Raw genomic sequence first — 20225 nt, forward strand, 5'->3', positions numbered from 1 at the left:
AATCAGACTCAGGTTGTCAAGTTTTCATGACAAATCCCTTTACTGGAATGTACTGTCTTGCTGGTTTTCATTATCTCTTTAATGATTATTTTAATACCATACCATTTAGAAGAAACTTGTGTCTGTAGTCTCAGCATTCTGGAGGCTGAGGCAGAAGGATCCAGGATTCAAGGTGGGCCTGACCTAATCAGGAATTCAAGGCCAGCCTGAGCCATATAGTAAGACCCTGTCTTAGAAAGCACAAGGTCTGGGGCCCTGGTCAGCAGCAGAGCATTGCCTGGCTTGTTTGAGATCCTGAGTCTATGCTGTACGGAAGAGAAGTGCTCTGTGACTGTGAGTGTGGTAAAGCTGTGACCTTGAACCCCTCCACCTAAAATGTCAGGTGGGTTGTAACTCATTTCCTGAAGCAAACAGGTGCAGAGGAGTTCTTGATTTTTTTTATCTACTTGTTTTTGTCTGTAAAGATATAAATTGAGGTGAAGTATGTAAGCTTTGGAGCCTAACTTTATTGAGATAAATGAATAAAAATTTATAGAACACTCATTTAGATTTAAGTATTTTTTTAAAGAAGCATTCTATTGCCAGTAAACATGAAGTCAGTTTTGCTGATTAATGGGGAGATAAATCAGAAATACTGGTGCATTATCTAATTGTAGGTGTTTCAGGTGTCTGGAAATGGTCTGATTTTAAGCAGCTTGATTTATGCATGTTTTCAGAAGACATTTATTCAGTAAATACTTAATTGTCTAAGGAACTCAATAAAGTATCTTTTTGCTATCATAAATTATTTTATTTGCTGTATATATACAAGTGAATCCAACAGGAAACCACCTTTTTCCTTTCCTTTTCCTTATATATTTTTCCTTTCCTGTATCTTTTAAATCATTTTTTTAAATTTTAAAACAACTTTTTCTTATTTTACATAGCAATACCAGTTCCCACTCCCTCCCCTGTCCCCCCCCACACACACTTTCTTCCTTCCCCCTGTCTGCACAGATGGTAAGGTTTCCTATGGGGAGTCAATGAAGCCTAGCACATCTCTTTGAGGCAGGACCAAGGCCCTCCCCCTATATCTAGACTGAACAAGGTATCCCTCCAAAGAGAATGGGCTCCAAAAAGCCAGTTCAAGCACTAGGGATAAATCCTGGTCCCACTGCCAGTGACCCCACAGACTGCCCAGGACACACAACTGTCACCCACATTCAGAGGGCCTAGTTTGGTCCTATGCAGGTTCCCCAGCTGTAGTCAGGAGCCAGTGAAATCAGGGTAACCGAACAGGAACTACAGATGCGAGTCTTACCTCTATTGTTGTTGTCTTGATTTTTAACTCAGATTAGCTTTGAATTCACTTAGGTAGCCAGTATTGGTCTTGAACTTGCAACCTTTCTGTCATAGCCTCGTGAGTGTTGTGATTACAGGCATTGACCACTCCTCCCCAAGATGCACACATGTATGTGCACTTTAGAATGTCCTCGCAGGTTCTCTTGGTTGTGATCTACTGGAAGAGAAGCAAGCGAAGGAGCAGAGGAGACCGGAAGCAGGTGTGCAGCAGAACCTGTGTATGTTGTAGACTCAGGTCTTGTTGGGAAATTGTTCTGTTAAGAAAATGTGCAAAACCTTGCTTTTCTTGTAACCTGGAGAGTTCTTTGTGGGTCTGGATCAAGCTATGCAGGGGCAGAGTTGTAGTTCTCAGAGAGATGAATAGACGTGGTTTATCTGTGGAAAATGGCTGGTAACAGTTACTATGCCGATACTCAGAGCAGAGACATGGAAAAATGAAAGTCAAGTCTCTTAGCTAGGAGAGAAATGTTTTAAGTAAGACTACAAACTTGAGAATATGAGTACGATCTACACAGATATGAGATACATGCTGCCACGTGAAACTTTCAGTAGAAAACATTCCTTGGTAAGAAAGTTAGTCTACTTAAGGTGTTTGTGTGTTTACCCAAGATGCAGGACTGTTGGTGAGTAGGATCAGTGAAAGGCAACGTTGCGCTGCTGTTTCTAAAGAAGCCGGCACTAAAGGAGCTAGTGAATTATGTTTTATTGGAGGAGACATTATTTTCAAGTGCTCATTTCTTGTGGACCGAGGAGATAAGTGCATTTTCCTGTGTTCTGTAAATATCATGGGAGGGAAAGGCTGCTGCCAGACCAGATGCTCCTGGAAGGAACTGTCTGTCCCTTTGGTGTGTCCGTATCTAGGGTGGTGGAAGCCTGCTTGCAGTGGCAGACATGCTGCCCATTCTGGACACTGTTTCAGGCTCTGTGACCAGGAAACACCAACATTTTCCTTCTGTGGGCCTTCCTGAGGCATCCGTGAGCAAGGATAATGTTGTCTTCTGTGCTGATCGTGTACAGGTGCCTAGGCTGCTACAGTGTTTAAACCTTTGGGTACACTGTGGTGTGGTTTGTGACCAGGGCTTAGGTTGCTACAGTGTTTAAACGTTTGAGTACACTGTGTGGTTTGTGACCAGGACACTTCTCTGTAGGGAGGGTGAATGAGTGTGGGGGGGTGGTAGGCACTCCCCTTCCCCTGGGCTCTTTTCCTCTCCTCAGCTGCTGTTGTGAGAGGTAGAGAGAGCTTGTGTCTCTGAGGAACCTTCCGGACAGTTAGACTCCAGGCAAGGTTACTAGGTGTGATCTGCCTAAGCCTGCTGGATATCAGGTTCTAGACTGAGGGAGTAAGCAAGCTCTGACGCCCAGGGACTGTCTAGCTGTCCAGTCCGGGCTCTGGGCATGAGTCCATTTGGGAGACCCTGAAAACATGTCATCTAGGAAGTGTAGCAGACTGGGAGAAGCCTAACAGTGACCTGGGATTTGGCTCCAGCTCACCATTGCTCTTAGCAGTTGTGACTGGCTACTGACCACTCTTGCCTTGGCTCTCAGGCCTCCCTGTTGACTGTGACCTGACCTCCATTCGTCATCCTAGCTCTTTACCAAATGTAGCTTGAGCCTTTGTTCCTTGCTCAGTGGCCTCTGTAGGGCCACAGAGCCACTCCCCCCACCCCAGACTCTCCTCTGACTTCTGGGACATCATAGAGGTCGGCACCTTCCTTTCTCAGTCCCTTGAATGGCTATACTTCCTAGGGCTATGGGTTATAGAGTTTGAGGTTGACAGTGATTGAGAGCTTGGCTTTGCCACTGACCACCAGTTTCTTTCAGCTGCACACACCTACAGAGTGTGTCATCAAGTGTTTGTTGAGTGAATGTGTATTCTCAAGAAAATTGTGAGAGGGCAAAAGAGAGAGAACTTTTCCCATTCTTCAAATGATGAATGAATAAGAGGCCTAAAATAGGTTAGCAGTTGCCCAGACTATACAGTGTTAGCTGAAGAGCTGAGTATCCATTGAATGCGGATTGCCATAGCCTAGCATGCTTCCAGCATGGCTGTCCACAACCTTTCAACTGTGGGTTGAGGAAGGTGGGATGGAGGAATGATGTACAGTCATTTTGGAGACCTTGGGAAGTCACTCAGTGTCTGAGCCATGGTTCCTCCCAGCTCTTATGTAGAGAATTGCCGTTGCCTATCATGTGCCGGGTTCTTGTGAGACTAAATGGCATGTCTGCGAGGCCAAATGGGCTATTTAATATCTTCTAATTATGGTTTAAGACAGACTGCAGTGAGACTGCCCAGATTTGGATCCTTCCTTCTCTGGTGAGGCAGTGGGGCCTGTCTTCGTATTCCTTTTCATTAGCTTAACTGAGTGAGTGTATGCAAGGGTTAAAAACGTGACCTGCAGCAGCATACGTGTGTTTGTGTTGTGTGTGTGTGTGTGTGTGTGTGTGTGTGTATACATATATACATATCTATGCGTATCTGCGGTGGTATTGAATTTCGTATCCTTTTCTGAGTTACTGTTATACTTCCTGAAGTCCTGTCTGGAGGTAGCAGTCATTTGCAAGTGGCAGAAACAAGGAACAGTTACTGTGAAACTTCTGTTTTGAAGTCAGATTTCTGCTCACCCTCCCAGTCCTGCTCCCCGCCCCCCCTCAGCAACACCCCTGGAACTTGTGTTACGACTAGTGTGCATGTGTATATTCAGGCAGGGTTACTGGTTAGTCTGCTTGCCTCATGAAGTAAGTATGTGTGATGGCAAGACAGTTTGTCTTGAAGGAGTGTTGACATGTGAGAAGCAGGGCATCTCAGTGATCCCTGTGAGCATGATCTTCCCAGTAAAGCTCACTTCTGTTTCTGTTGCGATTTGGGGTGGCGGGGAGTATTCACTCATGTACTGGCAAGTTTTATTTCTTGATATAACATTCCCTCATAGAGGAACTAAAACTCATTTTCTCTCTGTAATGGTGTTGACTGATAACATCTAACCACTTTACGGGGGAGGCAGGCCGGGGTTAGTTATTTAGCAGTGACACTCACTGTTTGGAAGTCAGTGTGGCTGTGCCTTATTTTTGTGTTGTCCGGGTTTGTTCCGTAGGAAGCCTGCGGTCCTGCAGTTCTTCAGACTGCTTTAGTAAAGTGATGCCACCAAGGAAAAAGAGAAGACCTGCCTCTGGAGATGACCTATCTGCCAAGAAAAGCAGGCATGACAGGTAGAGTGCAGAGGCCATCAACCCAGGTCAGGGGCACTCTCTTCAAGGTGTGCAGGTCTGCCTCCTGCAGTGAGGGGCTTCATTGAATGCAAGTGCTGGCAGAAATATTCTATGTTTCTGTGGGTGACACTTCCAAGTGTAATTATTTAATGATGCTTACTGTATGTCTTGCTTTGTAGAACTTAAAAGAAAATAGGCAATTTGAGCCTTTAGAAATTAGCTTTATCCTTTTGGTGTTTTGAGACAGGGTTTCTCTGTGTAACCCTGGCTGTCCTGAAACTTGATCTAAAGACCAGGCCATCCTCGAACTCACAAAGATTCGCCTGCCTTTGTATCCCAAGTAATGGGATTAAAGGCGTGACCTTTAGTTTTTTCTTAATCAGTTGATTCTCTGCAACTGAAATGGCATCAGCTTTCTATTGATACCTGGCTGGTAGAGCCTGGGAAAGCCTATCAGAATGAGTGTCTGTCCTTTGGAGAGGGTCTCACAAGCTGCACACACAGGACCATAGCGCAGCAGCTGTTCTGAGTGTCCTTACCCATTCAGAGTATCAGCCAGTCCAAGTTTCTTCTCATATTGCTGAACATTTAATTAGAAAATGGAAAAACAAGGCAACTTAAATCACATCCAGACAAGTCACATGTTAATTATGGTGATGCCAAAGGACTGGTAAATGTTTTTCTTAGATATCATTATTGTTTTGCCTTGATCTTAATAAGTAACTTTTTCTTTAATCACATGACAAGTGTATAGTCTCCTTTTTTTTTTTTCAATTTTTCCTCATTCTCACTGTGTGGGTCATTTCATCAGTGGGCAGCATTCTGTCTTTAAATGGAGGGACTTAGATGACTTTTGTTTCTTTCTTGGCTGCGATGCTTCATTTGTTAACTCAGTTGGAGGAGCAGAGACAGACAGCAAAAATGAAAGTAATGCCAGTTAATATTGCAGCAGAAAATGTTATTTAGGAGAGAGTGATTTATATGATAATCACCAGTTGTCTTCTGGCCAGTGGTTTTCAATTTTATGAAGCTAAGTACGTTGCATCAGTGAACGGATGAATTCCAACACTCCTATGGCATTCTATATTGCTTTTTTTTTTTTGCAGTATAACTTGGTATGATACTAATGGACTATGAAAAATCCAGCTTAGAAGCTGGCAGTTCAGGTGAAGTTTTTGAGTTTGATTCTTGGCCTTTTAATAGCTTTATCTACATACCATTTTAAGTATATAACTTGGTTCGTTTTTTGAGTGGGATAAGCTCTCACTGCAATCCAGTGTTGGAACATTCTCGCCGTCCCAGCCAGTCACTCCCAGCTCCGGGCAACTACTCTTGTACTCTGTGCTGCCATGGATTCGCCTTTACGGCATCTTGTCTAAATGGTCGTCTGTGTTTTACTCCTTATAGTTAGCGTGATGCTTTTGAGGCTCATCTGTATGATAATGTGCACCAGTATTTTGTTTCTTTTAGCTGCTGCATGATTTTTCCTTTGTATGGTCTTAGGCAAGTTTTACTCTTAGGGAATTCTTCCCTTGTGCTGCCATATGGGAGAGCTACAAGTTTATTGAAGAGCTACAGGCTTGGAGCTAAGATAGGAATGCTCAACCTCTTTGAACCCTTGGCTACCATCCACTGCATTTATGTAGGAGAAGGAAAACTTGGGACTTGTAGTTTCAATAACTTAATACCTTCCAGTATGGTGTTCTAGCAATGATAGCTGCCAGAATTTCTATCAGAAGTCTGCACCCCGTAATCAGTTATTGTCTAGGTCACAAGTAAATGCTCATGAATCCATTTACTAAAATAGAGGATTGTCTTTGATCTTTATATTACTATACAAATAAAATTATATTCATGAATATTAATGCACCTGGATGTGTGTGATGAGTTAAAATATATACACGTTCTCTAGCAAGTCACATTTGAAGCTCCTGCCCCTGTCTGTTCCATGTGAGAAACCTCCCTCAGGCCTGTGACAAGATGAGGGACTTCTGAATTGCAGGAGGCTATTCTGCCTCGAAATCAAGTCTCCAGCTCAGGCCGTCCAGCAGCTTAGGATGGAGCACCAGGAGCCAGGGAGCTGCTCTCTCTCCCAAGAGACTTTTTCAGCCTCGCACCTAGATTAGTTTTGTTCTGGAAGCTTGGACATGAGTTGACATTTCTCTTTATTTGCTCAATGTTTTCTGGCCTAACTTAATAATTAGAAAGTCCTCCTTAGCCTGTGCCTGGGTTTAACCCGACTTTCATGACAGAGAAGTCAGAAGAATTTAATAGACAGGAGTAGTTAGTGTTTTTGTAAGGGTCATCATGAATGCCTTATTTCTTGACAGGTTTTACTTAGAATCTTTCTAGATAGTGAGGCAAGTTTATCAAGTAACTAATATATTTCATTCTTACTGATGTCCATAAGATAGTTGGAATTCCTTACTGTTTATTTATTAAGATATGGCTGTATTTCAGCACTAGTTATGAAAATGCTTGTGCTTGAAAATGCAGGGAGTAAAAGTTTTAAAATATATTTAAAACACCGGTTGAGTAGACAGAGTCTGGTTTATGCCAAAGTGAAAAGTACCTGAACTCGGTGTCTTAAGTAACATAAAACTGCTTTTTCACTTTGTAGCATGTACAGGAAATATGAGTCAACTAGAATAAAGACTGAAGAAGAGGCCTTCTCCAGTAAGCGGTGCCTGGAGTGGTTTTATGAATACGCAGGTAGGTAATGACCTGTGTCATGAAAAACCGATCCTTAGGAAAGTAAGAGGCATCTTAGAGGAGATTATAGGCTCTTAAAACATGGACTTTCAAATTGTGTGGGGGTGGGGTGGGGTGGGGGACATAGAGGCAGAGCTGAGGAAAGGGATGTAGTTGGAGCCAATCACTAAATATCCCATTTATAGCCAGCAGCTAAGCCCAAGAATTCAGAGCACTGGAAGGGAACTGAAAAGATGAAATACACTTGGGAACAAGCCTTCGGATTGCTAAGAAACCTAGTTAGAGTCCCAATAATGGCTAATCACTTGGTTTAAGTGTGGAAGTTAAAATAAGCTTTGCTGCTTTGAACTTCATCGTGGTGCAGTGGGATTTCCTTGCATTGAGTGTCTCTATTTTGAAAGATCTTCTGGCAGAAACTGTTTGCCTTGTTTAAGATGTCGTACGAGATTGAGCTACCTCCTTGCAGTTTACTGAGCCTGGTTGGACAGCACAGTGGCTGCCTTGTGGTCCCTGCCCGTACTGCCAGCGGGGAGAGGAAGAATGGAGAGAGAGTGCTGGCTGTAGGCTTTTGACCTATCACCTTCCTTGCCGTAGTTTAGGCCTTTTCCACTTGACTGTTGGACTTTAGCACACTCACCTTGACTGGCACAGTATCCCTCCCCCCTTCCTGTCGTGGGGTTGGTTCTAGACTGATATTTGCTGACCATAAAATCCAGGTTGGGGCTCCTGAATTACATTAACAACCCTATGGCCCTCCACAGAACTCCACGTCCACAGGACTTTGGCCATAACTCTTTTTTCCAACTTTGAGTATAAAATTTAGAATTTCCCTTTTCCGTTTGCTCTAATGAGAGTGTTGCCCCTCTTACCGCAGAGACTGACCCAGGGGGACCATTTTCTCCTGGGCTTTTCTGGTATGCACTGAGAGTAGAACATCTTTATTTTGGGCATGGCGGGGGGGAATGTTTGCAAGGAAACAGTCCCAACTCCTAGTTTTCACTTGAGTGTAGAGGCTTTGTGAAGTACCCCTGTACTTCTGGTGAATTCTCCTTTCATAGTTGCAGCTGGGTTTGGTGTGCAGGGCATGGACACTGGTACAAACACCTCTGGGATTGGGGTGTATCTGTTTCAAAGCTTTGATACAACAGGAATCTTTGAAGACATGCTTAATTTGATGTAAGAGTGATTGACAGCTTGCATGGGCTCAGAAAAGGGCTGAGTGGATGAACAGGTATTCTACATTTTTATTACATTAGGAAGGTCTTTTGATTGCCTGTATCGATTCACATTTATTTCTATGAAAATGTGTTTAAAATTATAGAAACTTAAACAAAGGCTAGCATAGTAGCACAGCTATTTTGATTGTGTGTGTGTGCTTTTCTTTAAAAGCAAATGAGTCTGTTTTTTATTGTTTTTTAAGAGGGCAAGATGGAATTGCCTTCTTGCTTGTTTTTCTTTGACTGTTCAAGTTGATATTTTGGAAGTAAAAATAAAGTCACATTGTTTAGGTTCCTTTGGATTCCTGATGGGTGACTGTAGAGTTTGCAGAGTTTGTGTGAATGAATTATGTGTGTGTGTATAGTCCTTTAGCCCTCTCAATCCCATTTTCAGCCTTTTCTTCTTGTGTACCTTATCAGTGGGAATGCCTTCAGATTGGGAATGCCTTCAGATTGGGAATGCCTTCAGGTTGGGAATGCCTTCAGATTGGGAATGCCTTCAGATTGGGAATGCCTTCAGTTGGGAATGCCTTCAGTTGGGAATGCCTTCAGTTGGGAATGCCTTCAGTTGGGAATGCCTTCAGTTGGGAATGCCTTCAGTTGGGAATGCTGAGAGCCCGTTGGCACCAGGCTCTCTTTGACTGTCTGAGGCACTGGAAGTGCAGGTCAGGCAGAGGCTGTGAGAGGCCCCAGGGCGGCCTTCGGCACACTCTTGGGTGCCTGTGGGCGGCTCCACGAGGATGACCTAGGAGCAGGAGTGCTGAGGACAAGTGCAGACTCTTCCTTTTAACCTGAAGGGAAGGCAGGCATGGTAGGGTCGGGGACACATTGGTTCTAGTGGGTGAATCTCTAGTCCTTTCCAGAGCCCCATTCTACTGTTGCTCCTCGGCGCCCACAGCCCAAGGCCAGCAGGGTTTAACTCATGCTAAGGTGGAGTTTCTCACCTTTCCAAACCACTATAAACTCAGTTACTGATTCCAGAAGTTTGCTAAATAAACCTCTCCTCTGGGAATTCTTCCTTGTGTCTGGTTGTAAGTTTATTCCCTATGCTAATTTGGAACCATTTTCTATTAGTTGAAGTAGGATTGGCCAGGGCTGAAGCAGTGTTTAGTTTCAATTCCATTTGAAAATGGAAATGCTTGCCTTTTCATTAGAATGAAAATAGCCAATTTTACATTAACAGTATCAGGTGCCTTCTAATTTCTACAGTCAGTATGAAAATAAGAAGTTGGGGGAGTAACATGGGCTTTCTTGTTTTAAACAGTGCTTCATTATAGCTCACATATGCAGGTCATGTTATTTCTGTAGGACATGACTGTAAGCCCTTAAGCTATTTAGAGTTAAGTTCTGTAGTATTTGTCTTTTGGTCTGTGAAGGTGGGATTAGAGACCAGAAAGATGGTAACATAAGACATGGGCATTTATAAAAATGCTAAAGTGTCTTTTTGAAGACATGGGCATTTATAAAAATGCTAAAGTGTCTTTTTGGAAGGTATGCTAAAAATTACCAGAAAGACCCAAGGAGAGTCTCTTTTGCTGAAGTTGTATGTCCTGGTGTGATCGTCTTGGGGTATCAGGAAAAAGTTAGACGTGTGTAGTTAGAGGCCCTATTTAAAGGGGCAAGGAGTGGGGGCATCACTTAACTTTTTGACTTTTCTCACACTCTGCCTTTCCCAGTTTACCTTCAGCTCCTGCCCAGTGAGCCAGGGAATCGCATAGCTCATTGTTGGAAATACAGATGCATTTGTTATTTTAAGTCTCCCTCAAGCTCCACTTTTAGACACCCCGTGTGATCCAGTGGCGTATTCTTGGCATAACATTGCTTGACAAAAGTTACCACCTTACTCTTGAAGGTTTCTATTTCATCAATTCACACCATGACTGAAAGCAACTTGGGGAGGAGCCTAAAACTTTGAGGTTGCACTCCATCACTGAGGGGAGTTAGGACCTGAGAGCAGGAACTGATGCAGAGACCGTGGAGTACGACTTGTTCAGCCTGCTTTCTTATAGAACCCAGGGCCACCTGCCCAGACATGGCACCACCCCCAATGAGCTAGGAGGGAATATGAGGAGGGACAACAAAAGTTAAGGGCCATTTGAGGGGTAATACAGAAACCTAACACAGTAGAAACTTCCTAAAATGCATACGTATATGAAGGCACTCTAGATGACGTTGCCAAATAATGGGAGAATCAAAGCCCCAACTGGCTATCTTGTGTCAACAAATGAAGCTTCTGGTATGGTAATTAGATTACATCTAATTGAGTTGTTAGCCAAAGGGGGTCCCATGGAAATCCCCAAACAACCCAGGCTGTTGCAAAACTTGAAGTTGTTCTCCACAAACTGACAGCAAGGCCCCATTGCTGAAGGCAACAGCTATACATTGAACAAGGAAAAGTCGAGCTGGTGCCTACATAGAGCCTTCGTCCGTATATTCCAGCATATTTGGTATAGTAACATACTCTGCACACTACCAAGAGAGAAAGGCCACACAAACACACACACACACACACACACACACACACACACACACACACACACACACGTACATTCCATCCTGCCTGAAAGATACAAGGTATTGGTGGCACAAAACTAGGGGAGTAACCAGTTGGTATCTAATCTGATTTAAGGTTCATTCATTGAGGTGGAATGCATACCCAATACTGCTTAGCGTGACCAAGCACTTGAGACTACCTAGGGTAAAACCAAGTGCTACTGTTATTAAAAAAAAAAAAAGGAACAAAAAAATAATACTCTGTTATACTTATAGATGAGTGCTTTACTTAGTCATCATCAGAAAGGCTTCCTCCTGAGGCAGATGGGAACAAATACAGAGACCTACAGCCAGACAATATGCAGAAAGTGAGAAACCTTTCTACCCTGACTTTAAAAAACTCTTTCATTGAAGCCATTGATTTTTGAGAAAGAACTTTAAGTTGGTAGCCTTTGTGTATGTGTTATCCCTTCCAGTTTTGTGTTTTATGGGATTCCTGAGTCTGCGAATGAGTGGGTCTCTATTCTTGTGCTTTTTCTTGGGCTCTTTTCCTTCTGTTTTGTACAACCCCAATATTAGTCTCTGTTTAATAATATATTTTATTATAGTTTTACTATTTAAGGTAATTTTTAAATTTAAACAGATTTTGATCATATTCTTCTCCTCCTTCAAATCCTTCCAGATCCTCTCCCCCTCCCTACCCACCCAACTGAAAGTTCTTTCTCAAAAATCAATGGCTTCAATGAAAGAGTTTTTTAAAGTCAGGGTAGAAGAGGAACTAGAGGAGAATTAAAAACAAATCACAAGAGTATTTATAAATACCAGAAAGGTATTTCCCTAGGTATATTCCTTAGGTCATCTTCAGTCTTCCAGCCCCTGTGTCCGCTAGCAAGAATGACACAGGACACAGTCACAAGGACAAAAACTGAGTTACAGGTAAAGGGAGATTGTCCTGCATTGTATATCTGCACTCACATATAGCAGCTAAGGGGGGTCGCCTGACCGATAAGGAGAGGGAAACAGTTTCCACGTTTGTACTTTGTGTCTTTCGTACCTGAGTATTTTATCATGTAAATGCATTAATGCGTAATTCCTATGGGAGTGCACACATGTGAGCATGTGCACTCCTGAGCTGCAGTCTGTCAGCATCAACTCCTAAATGTCGTCCCATTTGAGTTACAAGTGACATGCTTGCTCATTCTCACTGCTCTTATTTGCCATTGCTTGGAGGTTACTAGCCAGTGCTTTTATATAAGGAAAAGAAATGAATATAAATATTGGAAAGGACAGGCAAGCGATTCTTCTGCAAAGGCTTTGAAAATCATGGTAAATTATGTTATTGCTGGATGCCCAAAGAGTGTTTCCCGAATAAAGGTAGAAATGTGATGTTAGTATGCATATATTCCATACATACACATTTTTCAGAAGGGCTTATTTGGGAAGGGGACTTAGAGAAGTGCTTTAATAAATGATGATCTCTAGGGAGTTGAAGGCAGAGGGTGGATCTGAATTAAACATTTTTATCTTCATGGTTAAATGATATTTGGGCCATATATTAATGTATAGCCAACTCTCCTTCCTCAAATTAGCTAAACTTTTGATTTCTCTCATGGTCAAGATAAAATTAAGGAATATAGAAAAAACAAACAGATAAAGATGATGGTCCCAGGTGTCTGACTGGGGACATCCTTGTAGATACATGGGAGTTTTCCTTGCATCAGATTTCTACTGACCCTGAGATGCCCCCCTCCCCCAGTCAAGACATCTCTTTCCTAACTCTCCCCCTCTGTCTCACCCCCGACTTGATCCCTCATGTTCCCATCCTCCCCCTCCCCCAGTCAACCCAGGAGATCTCTTCATTTCCCCTTCCCAGGGATATCCATGCATCCCCCTTGGGTCCTCCTTGTTATCTAGCCTCTCTGTGGATTGTAGCATGGTTATCCTTTACATTACAGCTAATATTCACTTATGAGTGAGTACATACCATGCTTGGCTTTCTGGGTCTGAGTTACCTCACTCAGAATTTTTTCTAGTTCCATCCATTGGCCTTCAAGTTTCCTGATATCAGTTTTTAACAGCCAAGTAATACTCCATTGTGTAAATGAAACAGTTTTTCTTTATTCATTCTTTGGCTGAGGGCCATGTAGGTTGTTTCCAGGTTCTGGCTATTACAAAATAATGCTGCTATGAACATAGTTGAGCAAATGTCCTTGTGGTGTAAGTGTATATCCTTTGGTTATATGCTCAAAGTTGGTATAGTTAGGTCTATAGGAGGGCTCATAGGAGCTCACAGACATTGAACCAATAGCTATGAAGCCCACATGGGACCAACCTAAGCCCTCTACATATGTGAGACAGTTGTATAGCTTGGTCTACTTGTGAGACTCCTAGCTGTGGGAGTGGGACTTGTCCCTGATGCTTTGGCAGGCTTTTGGAAACCTATTCCTCATACTGGCTCACGTTACCTAGCCTTAGCTTGAAGGAGCAGCTTGGTTCTACCTCAGCTTGATGCCATGCTTTGTTGACATCCATGGGAGGCCTGCCTCTTTCTGAACAGAAACAGAGAGGGAGTGGATTCAGAGTTAGGGGGACAGAGGTGGTGGAGAGAAGGGGAGGAGGAGAGAGGGAAAACTGCTGTCAAGATGTAAAATAAAGGAGTAAATGTAATTTAAAAAGAAGAAAAAAAGATCCCAGAAAGAGATGGAAGTTGACTATGGTGAACAGAGCATCTGTTGTTCTTAGAACATAGAACATTTGAGAATAAAGAGAAGATGTGTTCTTTTGTTGAGATTGTGAGGAAGGGGCTGGGCTTGGGCAGGAAGTGACGTAGGACTTTACAGTAGGTGCTCCCTTGAATGCTCAGGTTCACCCTTGGAGCACAAACACTGTGCTTTTCCTGTGGCTTAGTCGTTGCTCTATTGCGACTGCTCTGCTCTTCTGCCTTGATGGATGCAGGACTGAGGTGCCACTGTCCCTTTTGCATCCCAAGCACTGCCACAGCGTATACTCGTGACTTGTCTGATACATGTTACTTGATCAAACAGACATAGAAAGGGGTAGATTCTCCTGGACTCAGTGGCTTATTGGATCCACACACACAAGGAGATTCTGCAGGGATTCCCTGACTATGCCTTCACTCATTCGTTAAACTCTTGCTAAGTAATACCAGATTAGTGCTGAGGTTGTATAAGTCTTGCTCTTGAGCTTCTGGGGAAGATGGCTGGCACTTTTGGATGCAGTGTGCTGAGAGGAGAAAACCATTCCCAGCATTGCATGCAGTCACAATGGCATGGTTAATGTGGCCTGCAGGTAGAGTTGGGGATGTTTGGGTTCCCTCTCAGTGGTTGAATGAGTTATCCAGGGAAGAAGGGGAATGAGAGGTCGGGCAGGCTGAGACACAAAGTGCACAGTGGCTTCTGGCACACGTAGTGCATAGTGAAACCACACCCAGGTCAGTAGGTGTTTCTGGAGGTTATTTCACCCATCTATTCATTGTTTATTGAGAAAAGGTCTCACAGAACCCATGCTGGCCTCATCTTGTCTGTATGGCTGGCCTTGGGTTCCTGACCTGCCAGGCTATTTCCTGAACGCTGAGATTCCTGGCTTAGACCATCACGTTGCCCTAATACATGGGACCTTTTGTGTGTGTGTGTGTGTGTGTGTGTGTGTGTGGTATGACTATGTGTCCATATCCATGTATGCATATGCATGTGTGTTTGTGAATGCATGTGCATGCATGCTAATTACAAAGACCAGGGCCTTGCACATGCTAGGCAAACGCTCTTCCATTAAGTTGTATCCCCAGCTCTCTTATATTTATTCATTCAATGATAGTGTTTATTTAATGTATTTCTGATACGTGTTCTTTGCAGTTGGAAGATACAAAGCTGAAAAATAAGTGTGTGTGTGTGTGTGTGTGTGTGTGTGTGTGTGAGAGAGACAGAGACAGAGAGACAGAGACAGAGAGAGAGAGAGAGAGAGAGAGAGAGAGAGAGAGAGAGAGAGAGAGAGAGAGAGAGAGACTGCTAACTCATAGGGATGTGATAAAGACTTAACTTTAGGAAATGAAGAGCCGCTGGAAAATTCTAAGCCAGCAGAGGATTTGTACTTGGGGAGGATCTCTTAGTAGCTTTGTGCAGGTTGGGTCAGGGGTCTCAGCGAATGGAGACTGTACAGGAGGGGCACCGTCAAGAAACACTGAGAAAGTAGGCTAGTATGGGAAAAGAGAGGGGGACTCCAGGCTTGTTTCTAGGTGTGTAGGCTTGGCATGGAGAGGCCAAGTGTCTCTGGGGTGCTGTTACAGAGTGAAACGCAGTAGCAATGAACTTTGGGGAGAAGGCTTATCTAGTTAGAGCTGTGGAATCAGAGTAGGTGGTCATGTGGGTGCTGCCCATGGTCAGGACGAGAGGTGGGTAGTAGTTGAAAACTTTCAGTGGTTGGAAATTTTGAACCAGAGTCTAAAGAGTGGTTCTTGACTTTCCTAATGCTGCGACCTGTTAATATAGTTCCTTATGCCATGGTGACCCCCAGCCATAAAATTTTCATTGATACTTCATAACTGTAATTTTGCCACTGTTATGAATCATAATGTAAATATTCTTGGAGACAAGGTTTGACAAAGGGGTCATGACCCACGTGTTGAGAACCACTATTCTAAAAACTAGAAGTTGAGATTGACTACTACACATTCATTTTAATGAGCAAAGGACCCACTGAGAAGTCAAAAGAGGAGAAAAAGAAGGAAAACCACATGAGAAGAAATTTCTGGAAGCCATGGGAGGAGTTTCTTGAAAAGAACTGCTCCAGAGAGCAAATAAAATGAAGATGGGGGTGACTTTGATGAGAATTTCAGGGGAAAGATAGGTATACAAAAGAGCAAATTTCAGTAGTTAAAGAGCAAACATGAACTGAAGTGGAGGCATGGGCAGTCCCAGGAAGAGACAGAACTAGAACTGGGGGTGGGGAGGTGGTTTATTGTTGTTCTAATGTCAGCATGGTGGCTGTGACTTAATCTCCTGCTGTCTCAGCCAGCGAGTCGAGCTCTGCTTCCCTAGCAGTGGCCTGGTGACACTTCTGCTCCCACAGGCACTGGCCCTGTCACTGCCACTAAAGGTAGCTCTAACTAACACTCTCGTTATTAATAAGATCCAAAGGTTGGGGTGAAAACCTGTGAGCTAATAGAGACTGAGTAGTAACTAGCTAACCCTCTCTCCTTGCTGGCAGAAAGACTGGTGCTTCCACTTTGCCAAATCACAAAAAGCTAAGCCCCTCCAAACCCATCCTACTACCTCCTGTGTCTCTCTTCCAGGTGCCCTCTGGTGCTCTGTGATTACTTTCTGTCAACTAGTTGCTAACGCAGCCTCCTGACCCAAGGCTAATTTTACTTAATTAATGCAAATGCAAACTCAGGGTTCACAGTGTGATCGAATATCTCCCAACAGTATATAGCAAGGATAAAATCTGGCTGGAGAGGTGGACTGAGTTTCCAGGGGACCAAGTTTAGTTCTTATCACTCATTTATGCTACTCATAACTATCTGTAACTGCATCTCAAGTGCTATGCTCTCTTTGGAGACATACACACACACACACACACTCATAAAAAGAGAACAAAATGACAAATGTCTCATCATACATTCTGGGCATTGATTCTAGTACTAGAGGGGGACCAAATTCCACAGTGCTCACGTCTCTAATGTCACATGAGTTAGTCCTTGGATCATATGACCTATGAAAATCTCCTGCCTATTTTAAATGATTTCTAGGTTTTATTTATAATACTAAATATACAATATAATGTATATACTGTATCAGTAGATATTATGTCCTACTTAATGGCAAGGAAAAATCAATGTAAATTTAGTATGGACAATTCTTTTCAAATACTTTATAATTGGTTGAATTTAGAGGTGTGGGATTTTGTTTTTTTTTTTTTCTTTGCAAAAAATTTTAATGCATTTTTCCTATTTTGTAGAAACTGGTATGTGATTCTTTGTAATGATCCTAAATTTTTTACATGTGTTTATTATAGGTATCATTTCCAAGTAAGAATGTAGACTTTTTAGATATTTTAAAAAGAAGTTGTTGGAATAGCCTTGTCCTCAGATAGAACTGACTGTCTTATCCAAAGGTTGAAGGGTATGATGACGATTCAAATGAAAGTACAAAATAGAACCCTTAAAGACTTAATCCTTAAGGGTTTAATCAAATATTGTCCAATTTTTACTTGATGTCCCCCCCCCAAGGAATTAGTTATGGCCTTCAATTGTTATCAGCTGTATTTGACACTGTATCAAATTTAATTCATGTGACACTGCATTTCACTACAGGAACTGACGATGTCGTGGGTCCTGAAGGCATGGAGAAATTCTGTGAAGACATTGGTGTTGAACCTGAAAATGTAAGTCCACCTCCCAGGACAATGAAGTGCTCTTCTGGCCTCTAGCTTGTCCTTCTCCAAGTAAGGCAATAACAAGAGAAGCAGTTGTGTGTTGGTTCTAGTTGCATTTGTAAATGGGTCTTTTCTTTTTTCCTTCTTTTTGTTTTTGTTTGTGGGGTTTTTCTGTTTGTTTGTTTGTTTTTGATGGGGTTTCTCTGTGTAGCTCTGATTGTCCAGGAGCTTGCTCTGTAGACCACACTGGCCTCAAACTCAGAGATCTGCCTGCCTCTGCCTCCTGAGTGCTGGGATTAAAGGTATACACTGTAGTTGGATTTTTTGGGGGGCCATCAGTTTCTAAATAATGACATGGAAACTTATTAATTATGAAAACTCATCCTTTAGCTTAGGCTTACCTCAGCTAACTCTTGTAACTTAAACTAACCCATTTATATTAGTCTACACTCTCTTCCATCTTGTAACTTAAACTAACCCACTTATATCAGTCTACACTGTGCCGCATGGCAGAACCTCTCTTCCATCTTGTAACTTAAACTAACCCATTTATATTAGTCTACACTCTCTTCCATCTTGCTCCTCCTGTTTTCTCTCCATATCTGGGTGAAGGCTCTACCTTTCTTTTTCCCAGAGTCTTCTCTGTCCCTGGAAGTCCCGTCTAACCTCTTCCTGCCTAGCTGTTTGCCATTTAGCTCTTTATTAAATCAATCACTGTGACATATCTTCATACAGTGTACAAATATCCCACAACAGTGCACCACCACTCTCTAGCCCAAGTTTTCCCTTTTAAGTCTTGTGGTATAATTGTGGTCATTTTCTGGCTAGGTTTCTTATATCTAAAAGGTACATTAAGTAATTAATCTTGCTTATAAGAAGGGTGTGGGCACACATACCCTTAGTGGCAGATGAACAGTGGTACCAGTCACAGTTTGCTGGGTACTTTATCCCCCTCAGTAGCTATTTCAACTTAATAAAGAGTTCCAGATTTTAAATAATTATTCATAAAGGTTTGAGTAGGTGGTAATTACCATAAATTTCCCACAGGTCTTTCACTTCTAATTGAACTGAGCTCAGAAAGTGACTGATTTTTAGTGTAAAAGCACTAAATATTTCCCTTAGAGTTTGAAGTTTTTTAATATGCTTAATTATTTTTGCCTAGTTCTTTGCATCATGATAGTGTTAAATATCCTTTCTTGTTCTCACATATCTTACACTAAAATGAAAAATTGTGTTCACACTTGTGCCCTGGTTCATAAATGATGCAAACTTAGTTTTACAATAGCTGCCATTATAACAAGCATGGCAGATCCTGAAGGAGTTTATGGTCTGGAAGAGGTCTTGAGGGACTGTCTGCTTTGTTTAGACTTTTAAAGACATCTGGTGCCTATGGTGTGTGTTGTGCTTTCAATATAAAGTAGGAACTGAGAGTTTACACCTTTTGGTCCTCCTTTTCATTTTTTACCTTTGCCTTTTTTGTGCTCTCTGGCTGCTCTCTCCCCACAGTCTCACCAAGGAAAGAGTAGATGCTCTAAGGTATCTTTGGAATGTGTTTCATTATGTGGGGTTTTGTCTTGTAGTGTTTTGACATTATTTTAAGGTGTTTTTAGTTCAAGTATTTTGATAAATTATTCGTCTTGGTGTAAAAGTTTGGGGACGAGCAGGTCATTAGCGTTTCACCTGGAGGCATCTGTGGGTACAGGAAAAAACAGTACCTCTGGCTTTCAGGAAGCAGCTTTCTCTAGGTGTTACCAAAGGGAGAGGTGGAAGACGGGCAGGCCTCGGGTCAGATGAGTGTGGGAGACCAGGGTTAAGCTGCAGGAATTTGAGGGATGGGCTGAACATTTAACCTGAGGCAGAAGGCCTGTCTATGTGGGCTGTCCTGGCATTGATTCTGACTAGAAAAGGAAAGTGCTCGAAGTTCCTCACCCATAGGAGTTCTCAAGAAAAGGCAGCTGTTCTTGTCATCCTTGTTGGCAGCTAGGAACCCTTTGGAACTCTGTTTCTGTAGGAATAGAGACAGTCTTGATATGTGAAATTACAATGAAGATTAAAAGACTAAATTCAGAATTGGGTTGTTTCCAAGTATATGTTACCGTGCTTCCGTTCTGAGATGGTAGAGTGGTGTTTTTTTATCCCTAAGGAAGAAGATGTGTTGTTTAATGAACCCCGACAAGCTGTCAGTCAGTTGGATGCAGCCCACAAAGCAAGTGTCGAGGTCAATGCTTGTAAAGCCTTTTTGCCTCCACTAACAAGCGCTTTAAAGGTATTTTAACTCTCAGCCTCCTGCTAGTCATAGCTAGGAAATTTTATCAGGCCTGCAAAATTTAAGCCTCCCTTTATTTACTAAGGGGGAGGAGATCCTTAAAAACACATAGTTTTCTAAACTGCTAGGTTGTTTCCCCAGTGTGAGTGTCCCCTGTGGCTGCTTAGTTGAACCAACCTGTGTGTATGTGTGTGTGTTCATATGCATATGTATGAGTGCTCATGTTTGTGAATTCATGTTCCTTCTTGCTTGCCTGCTTATTAAACATGTTATTATGTCATTTCCTCCTTCCCCCCTTTCTTCCCTCCAAACCCATTCCTATATCCTTCCTTGCTCTATGAAATTCATGGACTTTTTTTCATTAATTGTTGTTGTTGGTGGTGGTGGTGGTGGTGTGTGTGTGTGTGTGTGTGTGTGAGAGAGAGAGAGAGAGAGAGAGAGAGAGAGAGAGAGAGAGAGAGAGAGAGAGAGAGAGAGAGGGAGGGAGGGAGGGAGGGAGAGAGAGAGAAGGAGAGAAAGGGAGAGGGAGAGGGAGAGAGAGAGAGGGAGAGAGAGAGAAGGAGAGAGAGGGAGAGGGAGAGGGAGAGAGAGAGAGAGAG

The 20225-nt window shown here is 42.7% G+C and overlaps 1 protein-coding gene across 18 annotated transcripts in view; it reads left to right on the forward strand.

The window, feature by feature from the left end:
- Dcun1d4 (defective in cullin neddylation 1 domain containing 4) overlaps positions 1-20225 on the forward strand; it is an 81796-nt gene that overhangs the window by 35185 nt on the left and 26386 nt on the right. For 12 of the 18 annotated variants that reach the window (XM_040747192.1, XM_040747193.1, XM_040747198.1 and 9 more), the window contains 4 exons: positions 4434-4548; positions 7169-7260; positions 17299-17369; positions 19504-19626. In XM_040747192.1, the coding sequence (XP_040603126.1) occupies positions 4434-4548; positions 7169-7260; positions 17299-17369; positions 19504-19626 (401 nt within the window). The remainder of the gene's footprint in view (positions 1-4433; positions 4549-7168; positions 7261-17298; positions 17370-19503; positions 19627-20225) is intronic. The other 6 variants (XM_040747194.1, XM_040747200.1, XM_040747201.1 and 3 more) reach the window with 3 other exon arrangements.

Source organism: Mesocricetus auratus, unplaced genomic scaffold (assembly GCF_017639785.1).
Source record: "Mesocricetus auratus isolate SY011 unplaced genomic scaffold, BCM_Maur_2.0 Super-Scaffold_100006, whole genome shotgun sequence".
NCBI classification, from domain to species: domain Eukaryota; kingdom Metazoa; phylum Chordata; class Mammalia; order Rodentia; family Cricetidae; genus Mesocricetus; species Mesocricetus auratus.